The sequence below is a fragment of the Protopterus annectens genome, chromosome 11.part0 (genome assembly GCF_019279795.1).
Source record: "Protopterus annectens isolate FY-2018-M chromosome 11.part0, PAN1.0, whole genome shotgun sequence".
Classification (NCBI taxonomy): domain Eukaryota; kingdom Metazoa; phylum Chordata; order Ceratodontiformes; family Protopteridae; genus Protopterus; species Protopterus annectens.
Genome location: NC_056745.1, coordinates 294,973,868 through 294,987,207, shown reverse-complemented (window position 1 = coordinate 294,987,207; position 13,340 = coordinate 294,973,868). Strand labels below are relative to the sequence as shown.

Genomic DNA, 13,340 nt, shown 5'->3' with positions numbered 1-13,340 from the left:
ATTGCTGTGCAAGAAACTATGTTTACTATGCCATGTGTTTGTTCATTTATGATAATGCCAACATGTTTCTTAAAAAATCTGTGGAAGAGTTGGTCATAAACAATTGCTGTTGCTGCAGACAATCAGCTGTCACTCTTGCCAGAAACATTCAAAAATGTATGAAATCACAGACCTCTCAAGAAGTCATTGATGAGATCAGGCCATAGTAACTAATCTGTTCATCCACTAGCACTCTATCTCTTCACAGATTTGCATCAGAGAAAAAAAAACCTTGACTGGAAAATGAAAACAGGCAGACATGGCAGACTCGTTTGGTCATTTTAGGCTATAACTAATTAATAAATAATAGATTAGAGTGATGCAAGGACAGTAGTCTTACAGAAAAAGATCAAAACTTTATGAAAAACATTCTCCCACTTTTGGGTACAGGTACCATTTAAGGTGCAAATGGTAGGTCTGTATTACTTTAAAACAGGCTTGCTGCAACATTAACCTCAAAAATAATAGGATGTATATCCTTTTTTGAAAATATAAATCCAAACTAACCGATTCATGAAGTATTTTGAATTTGTAAAGATAGACTAAAGTAACTTTTTGAATGTTATCTATCATACATACGAAATGCAGACATGGCATTTTTTGAACAACATCATATTCATGTGTGTATGTTGTTTTATATATATATCTATATATATATATATATATATATATATATATATATATATATATATATAGAAACACTTTCTGACCAGCAAAAAAATTAATAAATAACAAAATAAGCTATAGTTAAGACAGAGATTGACAGTAACTACTAGACAAATTTATCAGAAAAATTTAATTAATAGTGAACAGATTTAAGAGTGCCTACTTACCAATGAAAAGGATAGGGAATGTGATAAATAGAAGGAAGACATGAGGGACCAAGTTGAGAGCATCAACAAAACATCCATTATTCAGAACCCCTTCATCGACATTGTATGACGTGTTCCTGTCATTACCACAAAAGGAGAGGGACATGGCTTCCTGTCACGTCTGTAACACTGAAACAACACAGAAAAAAGTATGCTACATTTTAAGAATGCATTAGAAATCAGAAGCAAAATGCTTAATTTTTGTGTCAGCCAGTGAGAAAATTTTCTTCATAATGCCCAAATTGCCCACAGTCCCTGAACATTAAATACACTAGAACATTCAGGTTTAGAGATAACATGACTAAAACAAACAGACAAACAAACATGCATGCAGGAAGTGTGTGTGTGTGTGTGTGTGTGTGTGTGTGTGTGTGTGTGTGTGTGTGTGTGTGTGTGTGTGTGTGTGTGTGTGTGCGTGTGTGCGTGTGTGTGTGTGTGTGTGTGCACGCATGTGTGTGTGTGTGTGTGTGTGTGTGTGTGTGTGTGTGTGTGTGTGTGTGTGTGTGTGTGTGTGTCAGTATTTGTCTGTATCTGTGTGATATGAGGCAGGCAGACAGACAGAGAGAAAGACAGAGAGTGATCCTGTTGTTACAAAGAGGAGAGGCATTTTTTTATAGAATTTCTGCTCTGATAGAACCCACACTGTGAAAGTAGCAGACTCTAAATCCAACTTCAGACAAGTGACAAGTGGAGTACCACAGGGTTCAGTCCTAGGTCCTCTCCTGTTTGGTATCTACTTCTATGAAGTACAGGCTAACACAGAGGGTCTTTGGTTAACAAAGTTCGCAGATGACTGCAAACTAGGAGCCATAATCAAAACTCCTAACAATGTGGACATCCTACAAAAAGGCCTCACTGATACACATACCTGGTGTCAAAACCATGGCCTCAACCTCAATGCCAAAAAGTGCATTGTCATCCCTTTTGGTAAAAACTCTGTATCCATGAACTACCACATAGGCGGTAGTCTACTTAACACTGAATGTGTGATAAGAGACCTTGGGACACAGGTGGACAGTAGTCTCTCCTTTGATAATCACATCGCCACAGTAGTCAGGAAATCCTTCCACGTGGCACACCTCATGACAAAAGGTTTCTCATCCAGGAAAAAAGAGGTCATTGTTCCCCTCTACTCATCACTCATTAGACCCATTATAGAGTACAATGCCCCTTTTGGTATGTACCTCACAAGACATCTACAACAACTGGAAAGGCCACAGAAATATCTCATAAAGAGGATTACCGGCCTCAAACAGATGCCCTATGCAGACCGTCTCAAAAAACTCCAACTTTACTCTGTCACATATTGCCTACTCAGAGGCGATCTCTGCCTAACATACAAAGCTATGTCAAACCCAGAGCTGTTGGACATGCTCCACATAAAGAAACCCCAATCCCTCTGAGCTACACGTTCTAGGGACCTAAACCTTGTCACCACAATAAACAGAACATGTTGGAGGGATAGATTCCTGTCCCAGAGACTTCCCATACTCTGGAACAAATTACCTATCTATATGAAACAAAGCACCTCATTAGCACTCTTCAAGAAAAATCTTGATGATTGGATGGGAGATAGGAAATTCACCCTGGAGATCACTTCTGTGGCTCTGCTTGATAGGGGCACAGGAAAATAATTTTCTTGGGTGACAAAAGCCAGGGTACTGTTTGGTTAGTCTTATATAGGCCCTAGGGCCAATAGCCTAGTACCTACCTATGAACCTATGAACCTATAATGGTCACTTACCATGATGTCCAGATGGATCCTAATGGCATGGAATCTCCTACAAGTTTTTTTAGGAGCTATTTAAAGAAGATTTTAAAATGCACTGAGTTTCTGATGTGTCTCTGGCAGATGGGTGAGTAGAATTTATGAGAAGCAAATGTCTGCAGCAGCAAATGGTGTTTCAGACCAGACTATTCCGAATATAGATTAAGTAGCACAGTGTAAAGGTGCAATGCAGGCATAGTCCGTTTACAGCTCCATGGATGTCACCAATTATTGTAAGGTTTTGTTCAAGAATTTGCAGTTTAAATACAGGTCACTTTGAAGTTTGGGGAGGATGCATTCCAGTGTGTAGAGAACTAGTCAGATTCTTTTTGTGCTGAGGCTGGGTTCCAATGACATTCTGATGGTGTATATATGCTTGTAATATGAAAGACATCCGTATTTCATGTGGTAGTAGCTGACTCCTCTGCAGTCAGCTTTCTTTACTTGGAAAATGAATGAGCATGCTGTAGAACTGGCGGCTTATTTTCATCTGAGGTAATGGAGGAGGGCACTCTTCACACGCACACACACACACGCATAAACACACTTTCTCCCGTCTTTTTCCTCTTCATCTGTCTCACTCTGTCTCCCAATGTCTCTCTCTTTCTTTCTCTTTCTCTTTCTCTCTCTGTCTGTCTCATTCACACACACACACACGCATACACACACACACACACACACACACACACACACACACACACACACACACACGCGCGCGCGTGCGTGCACACAAAATCATTCAATTCAAAAACAGCTGTCTGGCCAAAATTAGCGTAAGTTGCCTCTCATTCTATTTGCAAAACTGCAACATATATTTCCACATTACAAAACATAATAAAGCATCATATAATCAGCAGCATTTCTGGTTATATATCATATTTTTGCACAGTCATTTGCATGTGCTAACAAACCTGCAGTACTGACTGTAAATGTTTTGAGTCTGTTAACTGCTTTCCTACTGTTTCAGTTGTAAAAGGAAGTGGACCAGCATGTATATTGCCTGGCCTGAGCCTCAGTTTACATACTTAATCCACTTACTAGGAAAAATGCCACATCTTTTCTGTGACTTACAAACTCCTTTTCTGCTAGTCTCTGGTCAGTAATAAATTCCTAATATACCGCCCTCTCCAATAGTCAGCTTCATGGATCCACAGTACTTTCTTTAAAGAATTACTTTCAAAAATCCTTGGAGTAGTTGTTCCCTTTAATCTGCTGACTGTGCCCCTGCACACACCTCTCTGCTTCCTAATCAAGCAGCCCCATTCACATCTCCCTTACATAAAATTGTACACCAGTATAATCTTACCCATTTCATGTAGTGTCTTGAAAGAAACCAGTGGCACCATTAGCCTTTCATCATTTCCTTTTCCCACCATCAAATGTATCCGCCCTTGTTCTAGGTCCAGACGTGCAAACAATATTCAGGCCATGGTCTGACAAGTGCTGTATAAAATGGAAGTGCTACCCCTTTGCTTCCGAAGTCTATCTGCCTGGGGACGCATGCCAACATTCTGTTTGCTGTTGTTACTCCCCTTTTCGAACATTCCTGATGATGTATTCCAGGTGTGATCCATGTCACAGATCCTTTTTCCTAGTTTTCTGCTATCAGCTCTACTTTCCTGACTGACAAACCACACGAGGGATGATACATACTTTGTATTTGCTTGTATTCTTCTTTAACCTCTGCTATTCTGTCTGCTTGGCCAGCCTTTCAAAGTCCATTGCCGGATTCTTCCTGTCATTGTCTACTGCTCTCCTTATCTTTTTGTTGTCACGAAAGTCAGTGACCCTACTCTATACTCCATCAAATATTTCTAAGACAAACTAAAGAACGCTGGACCAAGAACTGACCTCTGCTGCACTTCACTAGTCACCATCCTTATTCCTGAAATTATTCTTTTCAGTGTAACATTTTCAACGTCATGCCTTCCAACCATTTGAATATCCAGTTTGTCAGTCCTGGTGCTTCTCCTGCCACCTGCAGTTTTCCTATTAAAAGCCGGTGTTTGACACTCTCATTGTTTTTGCTGAAGAACAGCTAAACACATATAATCGCACTCCCCTGTCAAGTTTCTTTTGTCATCCAATCTAAAGAATGGATCAAGTCTGAATAACAGGTCTTTCATGTTTGTTGTAGTCCTGGAGACTGTTGTCCTCTCAGAACACTTCTGGTCTTCTGCTCACAATATTTTTGATGGCTTTTCCAGCTACTTGTTATTAAGGTAACTCAGCTTTACCTAGTTTTGCTTGCTTACCCAGTGTTTGGCCCCGCTGTTCATGAACTGTTCCAAACCGGATATAGCTAAATGGATTTGGTTAGGAAAGAGAGGACAAACTCCTATGAAGGGTGGAACTTTTGCAGAATTATTTTTGCTTTTGCTTGAAACAAAATCACTCACCCAGGATTTGAGGGGGGAAATGTGCTGGCAGGGAGAAGGAGTAAGTTGCTTAATTCATATTGACAATTTCCCTCATTACAAGATAAGGACTTTTTACCCTGTCCTCTACTTTGCTTCCCCTTTTCCACTTGTCCAAGTGTCCTGTTTTTTCAAAGGCTCCTTTTTGTTTGATAAAAGTACTTAACTGTTTTATGTAATTAAATTTATGGTGCATTCCTGTATGACATCTGGTTCTTAATGTCTAAGCATTTTTTTTAAAGATTTTGGTTTTGTTTGAAATTCCACTGGAGTGCTTGGATTTTCCTTGATATTTTAAAACAAAGTAAAATACATTTCTACTACAGCTTGGAAAATAAGGATAAAAATGTTTCTCTCTCTTCCAACTTCTTAAAGAATTGTCATATTTTCAGGGAGGACTTGAATTCTTAGCTAGGCATGTCTTGTGATAATGGTACATGTGGTTGCCCCCTGACAAAGGCATCAACAGAATTATGTTCATATTTAATATGATAAAGTCAAGGCAGTCTAGCTCAGTTTAGAGAGTCTGTTAGAGATTTTGGTCAGATCTTGAATTTTTCCAAGACTAACCCACTGATATTGAATGATATGGGTCCTGGAATTACTTAATCCCGTTCTAATAGTGCACAATGTGAACATCTTTTTTACAAATGGTGAAGCACTTTGCTTACCCCTTTCACTGAGGAGTGTGTTATTCATGGCACCATTTTAGAACCTCTGACTGCTGCCACCAAAACAAATGCAGCTCTTGCTACAGGGCGGTCATCTGCTCTTGTACTCTATATCTATATACTTCCTAAGAGGTATGCAGCTGTCAGTGAAGTGCTACAAAAGCATAGCTGAAGGCCTGAAATTTAGAAGAAAATGTTTCCCCAGCATGGGTAATTATCATTCGCAAAGTCACCCAGAAGGAGACAGTGGAATACTACCCCTAATTGTCTTGCAATAAAAAGGAAATGAATGGGGTACAGGTGTCTCCCCTATTTACTATCAAGTGTCATGCTGATGTCCTTGGTGTGGGAAAGAGAGCAGCGTCACACTGGAGATGCTCAGCAGCTCTAGAGCTATGAACATGGCTGATATCTGCTGTGGCGAATTGTTCCCTGTGATGAACATCTGTACATTGTGTATTTACTCACTGAGTGGATTTGACATAATGCAGATAGTACTGGATACGTTAACATTTGCAAAGTAAATACTGTAATGAGTGATGAGAGACACGATGTCATGTATGTAAAGGAAAATAATGAAACATGAAAAATGATCAAGAATGGAGAACATAAAAACAATATACAGAGGCAAAAATAGTAGTACTAAAAACAGAGGAATGAATGTACAGCAGAAATATATGAGGGAAGGACAAGATGTGTGTAAAAAAGGGTTGGAGGAAAGTGCGGACAGAGACAGACTAGGATGGTGCATGGGCATACATACACCGTATACGGTATACAGAATGAAAGAAGAAAATGGTACGTATTCATTGCATTATATGCTAAAATTCATCTAGTTATATGTTTCCACTGTATCTTAGCAATGATTTGTGCCAGTTCCTTACTTATCTAGTAGTCTCCTCAAGGCCAGTTAGAGAACCTTTACCTTATTTTTCCTTCTCTGTCTTTTTTTCTTTCCCAGCCCTGCTTTTGTATGTTTCAGTTTACAGTAATCCTTGCCTTTCACTTTATAGCTCATCGTCCTTCCTCTCTAGTGCGTTCACCATTCTGTAGGTCATCATCCTTCTCCTCTAGTGAGTTCACTATTCTGTACCTCATTATCCTTCCCCTCTAGTGAGTTCACTATTCTATACCTCATCATCCTTCCATTGTAGTGAGTTCACCATTCGATAGCTCATCATCCTTCTTTTGTAGTGAGCTCACCATTGGATAGCTCATCATCCTTCCCCTCTAGTGAGTTCACCATTATATAGGTCATCATCTTTCCCCTCTAGTGAGTTCACCATTCTATACCTCATCATCCTTCCTTCTAGTGAGTTCACTATTATATACCTCATCATCCTTCCATTGTAGTGAGTTCACCATTCGATAGCTCATCATCCTTCTGTTGTAGTGAGTTCACCACTGGATAGCTCATCATCATTCCCCTCTAGTGAGTTCACCATTCTATAAGTCATCATCCTTCCCCTCTAGTGAGTTCACCATTCTATACCTCATCATCCTTCCCCTCTAGTGAGTTCACTATTCTATAACTCATCATCCTTCCATTGTAGTGAGTTCACCATTCAATAGCTCATCATCCTTCTGTTGTAGTGAGCTCACCGTTCGATAGCTCTTCATCCTTTCCCTCTGGTGAGTTCACCATTCTTTTTCACATACCTCTTCCTTCTTATATCTCATTCCTGTCATGGCTGACTCAATAATGGGCCCCACATCATTCTCATCAGGTTGGTTAGTTCCTTGCACTATTCCATATTAGACTTTCCATCCTTTCTTTCCCTCCTTGTAATCCCAAACATCTGGTCTACTACCATTTCCTATCAGAGCTCCAGTGACTATGGACAAAAAATGACCATTGATGTCAAACTGTTCTGTCAGCTTCATCTTAGGATTGGGGTACAGAAGTGTGATCTCCATCATACCCAGATTTACAGGCCCCAGTTTGGTGGTGCACCCATCAGCTGCTGTGGGAATCTGAGCAGCAGCATAAAAAAATTTCCCACTCCTCAGTGTAGGTGATGTCTATTATTCCTGGCCATAGCTACTCATTTCTTATGTCCACTGATTCCAGTGGAAAGATGGACTAAAAAATACATTGAGGATAAGGGCTTTATAGCCACAGAAGGCAGAATGTTGAAATATGCTGTATCTTTCGGCTTTCCCCAGTTAGGGAGTCGCCACAGCAGAACTCCAGTCCGCTAATGATTGGCAGTAGATTTTTACGTATCGAGTTGCCAGCCCTGATGCACAGCCTTCAACGAAGGTACGCCCATTCACGCATGTCTCCACACAGAAGACGCTTTAGCTGAGACTCGAACAGGACAACGTCTTACTGTGAGGCGACAATGCTACTGCAGCACCACCACCGCAGCGACAGAATGTTTAATATAGCAAAAAAAAAAAGTTTGCCCTATTCTCTTTGCATTCCACAGACTCTGCTTGAAGCATACTTCCATCCATTTCCACTCCTTAATGCTACAGACAGACACCTTTGAGTTCACTTAAATAAAATTGAGGGGACCCATGACTATCCCCTTAATTCCATTTCTAAGACTAATGTTATTCTTTCTTCCCATAAATGTTGGCCTAAATAACCCCAGGAAACCACCTGGGATGCCTTAATTTTTACCCATCACTTTTGGCTCTAATTTAGATCATTCACTTTCTAACAAGCTAAGTGAATTGATTTAGTGCAGACTTTTTCATAATGACAGTTTCCATTTGTTCTTCTTTTTGCAAGACAGCTGTATGTAAGGAACTACATCATTTAAAAAAATGAAACCCCCTACGCTTTACAACATCATTTCTCTAGCTTTCCCCCAACTGCCACACAAAACTATAACTCTGTATCTAAAACACTATATTAGTCTATGAAATTACACTCTACCACAGGAAGTCTTTATTTGACTAAAAAAGACAAATTAATCCTTTTTGTGGAATGTTGGTATGATTTGCCTTGCAAAATTTTATGTTTTTGTAAAAAGTATTTCACTGTTGCTCAATGAAAGATGGCAGCCATGCCAGTTAAATCACAAAGTTCTACAGAAATTTAAAGCAGTTAAGCAAACAACACATTTTGGGAAGGAAACTAGATGCAGAAAAATCCATGTGAACATGTGAAGAAAATGCAAACTCTGCATACATACTAATAAGTTGTTAGAATAGAATAACCTAACCTTGGGCCAGTGAGGCAGAAGCCATTATCAATGAGCCATCACCTCTACCTAAACCATAGGCCTTAGTTATGGGGTAAACACCTTAATCAGATCTTTTTTCTCTTCTTTACTGTCTATGTTAGCTACTTTCTACCCTATCCAATCCCTAATTCATAAATAGTTTCACCATCTTCGCCTTGTACTCTGTCTGCCTTTCCCATCTACCTGAAATCAAAGTAATGAAACTTTACATTCACTCTTACCTTAACTTATTTCCTTTTTGTTACAGGGAAGGTCTGATTGGGTCATGCAAGCCCCTTTACAGTGGAAGAAAGATACAAAACATATTTAGAGACAAAAGTAATATATACAAAAAGATTATAGTAGACCCATTGTGAGTGCAAACAATATTTGAAATATAGTGATTGCATAGGTTTATAGGTTGGTACTAGGCCATCGGCCCTAGGGCCTATACAAGCCTAGCCACAACAATTCCCTGGATACCTCTTCCCACAATATCTATTCCCTACAAATTACAGATTCAACACAGGCTAGGTGTCTAGCTGAATGTGACAAGTAGCAGCTGATTAAGAAGGAAAAGTAAAAAAAAAGTGTTGGAAGGGGCAGTGTGGTAGAGGATGTAGCTACTGTATGCCAGTCATAAGAAGAGTGGAAACAGAAGTACCAAAAGAGAAAAGAAATCAAGAGTTAAATGTTGACAGAGATACATACTAAAATGTTTATAAGTCTAGAGGACTGGGTGTAAAAGTGGGTGGGTGGGTGGGGTTGCATTATTAATCTGCATGATGAAGGTTAGAGAAAAGAAGAGGTTAAGGATTCACAAAAATACTAATGGGAAGAAACCCTGAGAACAATTGATTAACCTGGACAGGAAGAGCATTGGCAGGCTTTAGAGTTAAGGAGATGAGTGTGGAGATTTTTCTTAAAACTATTGAGCTTGAGGTTGTCTGAGGGCAGATGGCATCTGGTACCAGAGTTTGGTCACATGGTATGAGGGCAAGGCTTCATCATGTGAATTTTAGGCCTTGACCTGGTAGTCAAGGGATTTGTCTTTTGAATGGCATTCTCTTGTGGGACAGTACCACTTCATCAGTGTCATTGGGGAATGACATTTGGAAGGTTGGTGTAGAACAGAGTAGGCTACCTACTGCTGGGTGCATTGAAGATACGTGGGGAATTCCATCTAGTCATTTTTATGTAGATCAATGTAATGATGAGTTCTGCTAGGAAGGCACATTTTGCTCTTTCATTGCAGCATTGCTCTTGTCTCTGTTGTTGAGTGGTAGGAAGGCTAGTATAGGTTGGGACAGCATAGATAGACTGGGTGGGAGGTAAGCATTGGTTGTAGCTTTACAGGCTTCTTCTGAGGGAGAGGGTTGGATTCTGTATACGGCACCCAGTTTTTGCTGAGCCTTTTTTATGACATTGACTACAAGAAGGTCAAATGTTGATTCATTGTCCAGGGTAACTCTGAGGAGTTTGGTATTTGGAATAATATCCAGGATAATATTGTTGGAAGAGGTGTGTGACAGGACTAGATCTAGGTAGGAAGAGCATGACTTTTGTCTTTTTAGCATTGAGTATTAGTCACGTTGTTGTAGGCAGAGTTTGATTGAGGAACATGATTCCTAGGTTTTGGCTTGCAGTTCATTAAAGGATGGGGAACAGCAAACAAGGATGTAGTTGTCTGCATACTGAACAACGGAGTAGTGGCAGAAGTGGTATGCAGAGAATTGATATTGTTGTTTTTTTTTCGGCTTTTCCCAGTTAGGGGTTGCCGCAGTGGAACTCCGGTCCGCTAATGATTGGCAGTAGATTTTTTTATGGGTGCTGAGGTGCCAGCTCAACCTTCAATGATGGCACGCCCATTCTACGCATGTCTTTTGAATGCCACTGGAGGATATGCAGACTCCACACAGAAGGCTCTCCAGCTGAGAATCGAACGGGAGAACCTCTTGCTGTGAGGCAACAACGCACCACCATGGCTTGTGTATGCAGAGAATTGGTAAATATATTAAATAGCAATTGGCCCAGTATAGAGCCTTGAGAGACACTATGTTGACAGGAAGGAAGGAAAGAAGAGTATGATGTTTGCCACGTGAAACATTGCATTCTATTACTCAGATAGCTATGGAACCATTTCATAGTGTTAGTAGAGAGGCTGAGAATGGCAAGGTTATGTAGTAGTATAGAATGAGAAACTGTGTTAAATGCCTTTCAGAAATCAAGAAAGGTGACAGAAACCAAAAGATTGCTAATACAATTATTATTATTATTTTTATTACTATTATTATTAATAGTAGAAGTAAGGCCTACAGTGACACCTCTATTCATGTTTAGCTGTAGCTAACTTGTTCTGTTCCACACTTTCTTCCACTGACCAGCATTGCCTTAAAGTCTCCACATGCCTTGCTTTCCTTTTTTACTGTCCCCTCATATCATGTCCCACTGTAGTCTTCTGTCCATTTCTCTGCATTCTCACTAATGGCAATTCCCTTTTCTTCCCTAAGTCTTATTACATTTTTCTGGGTCTTCACCCATATGTACTTTTTCCATCCAATTGTTTTCATTTATTTAGTGGCTATTTTATTTGTTTTTCAATTGGCTAAGCTCACTAGCCATAAAAGCCTGTTTTCGTGAGTGAACCAGGATTGCTTTGTGGTTATATGATTTGATTAGAGCTGCAGGCTCTAGGGCAATCAGTTTTTGTAAATTCAATTCCCAAGCACAAATGCAGAAATGTTAACTGGGAAACACACTCCACAGCAACCACAATTATAATGGAATAAAAGGCTTTCACGTGCTGAAACAGGTGATGAAATTCACAAAATGACTCAAAGTATACCTGTGGCCTATTAATGGCCCTTCATAAATGAAAAATAACATTTGTTCAAAAACAGAAACAAAGTCAAGAATAATCTGCATCAATCAGTCAATATATAAGAAGGCAAGCTACGCAGAAATGTCACAGCATCAAAGTGATTGAACATGGTAATCTGCAATACTGACATATCAGGACGGGTATTATAAACTGGATAACTCCAAAGAGTTAAAATAGCAAGCTCAATAAATAATAGCACTTTTCAAAATTAAAAGGAGAAAATAATTCCTGTCTTAATAAACATGGAGGAACAATAGCAGAATAATTAAATGCATGAAATCCATACCCCCTGGCAGCTACAGACTGCCATCTTGTGAGGCCACTTCCCAAACACTGGACAAGTGCAGCCATACACTTCTGTATAATTTGTTATCAAAGGAAGTACCAAATCGTCATTGCTGTTCCTGATTTGCAAGAGGGGAAACTGGCAAGTACACTGAGTGATCATGCTTAAATGGCCAAACTAATAATATCTTCAGCAAGAAAAACCATGTCAGGAACAAAAAAACAAGTTTATTTGGAAAAGCTTTCGAGTTAACACCCTTCCTCAGTGCATTTTTGTTCCTGACGTGCTTTTTCTTGCTGGAGAGACTGTTTGAACTACAGCTTTGACCAACTTTGCAGTTCAAACTAATAATATCACCCAGAAAGTTGGTTTCTCATTACAGGAATGCATTCATTCATTCTTAAGTGCATGAAATTTTAGACTGGTAGAGAGAAGAATCACAGTTAAAGTATTCTATTGTCCTAACAACTGTGTCCTCAAAGGACAATTCCTCAAAAGGAGACTCAGGGATAATAAACTCCTCATCGGAACCATAAGACAAAGGTAAAGTCATCTGTGAAGAATAGGGCAAAGTGCTCTCATCAGACTCTAAATCCTCATTCGAGGAATCAGGTTCCTTAGGATGTGTAGAGGTGGTAGAAGTCCACAGAGGATCAAGCACTGACACCCCTCAAGGAGGCTTCAGGGCCACCAAGGCAGAAAACAAGTCCTGAGTAAACTCTTGCTATCTCCTTTGAGGATCCTTAGGATGGATCAAAACGTGCTTCAACTTTTGTCTTTTCTTGGAAAGGAAGTCAGCCGGAACAAATACTGGAGGTTCTGACCCTTGGCAAGATTCAATAAGAGTATCCAGAATCTCCTCCTTGACCAGTATCTGTGGAATCCTTCTAGAACTCTCTAACATAAAAACTGAGATCCCTCAATGTCTTGAGCACACACTTTCAAAGCCCCAGAGGACATGTCAAAAGATGGATCATGCTGGCCTCTGATGGGGCCATGGCAGAATGCAAAAGCTGGACAGCCTACAGAGTTATCACCCACTTCTAGAGTGGGCAGCTAAAGAATCTGGCTGAGATTTCTTGGTGTTCTTATTATTGGGAGTACCTCAGGGCAAATAGATCCTTCCATGCTACCCTAGCCCAACAGTCTAAGTCATTTTCAAGATAAATGGCCAGGAAACACAATCTGTTTATAAGTGTCTTAAGCACAAACACCTTACAGATTCTACAA

The 13,340-nt window shown here is 39.9% G+C and overlaps 1 protein-coding gene across 9 annotated transcripts in view; it reads right to left on the bottom strand.

The window, feature by feature from the left end:
* ABCC9 (ATP binding cassette subfamily C member 9) overlaps positions 1-13,340 on the bottom strand; it is a 1,652,866-nt gene that overhangs the window by 1,500,275 nt on the left and 139,251 nt on the right. For all 9 annotated transcript variants that reach the window (XM_044087794.1, XM_044087796.1, XM_044087793.1 and 6 more), the window contains exon 3: positions 873-1,040. In XM_044087794.1, coding sequence (XP_043943729.1) covers positions 873-1,017 — 145 coding nt within the window. In that variant the 5' untranslated portion in view covers positions 1,018-1,040. The remainder of the gene's footprint in view (positions 1-872; positions 1,041-13,340) is intronic.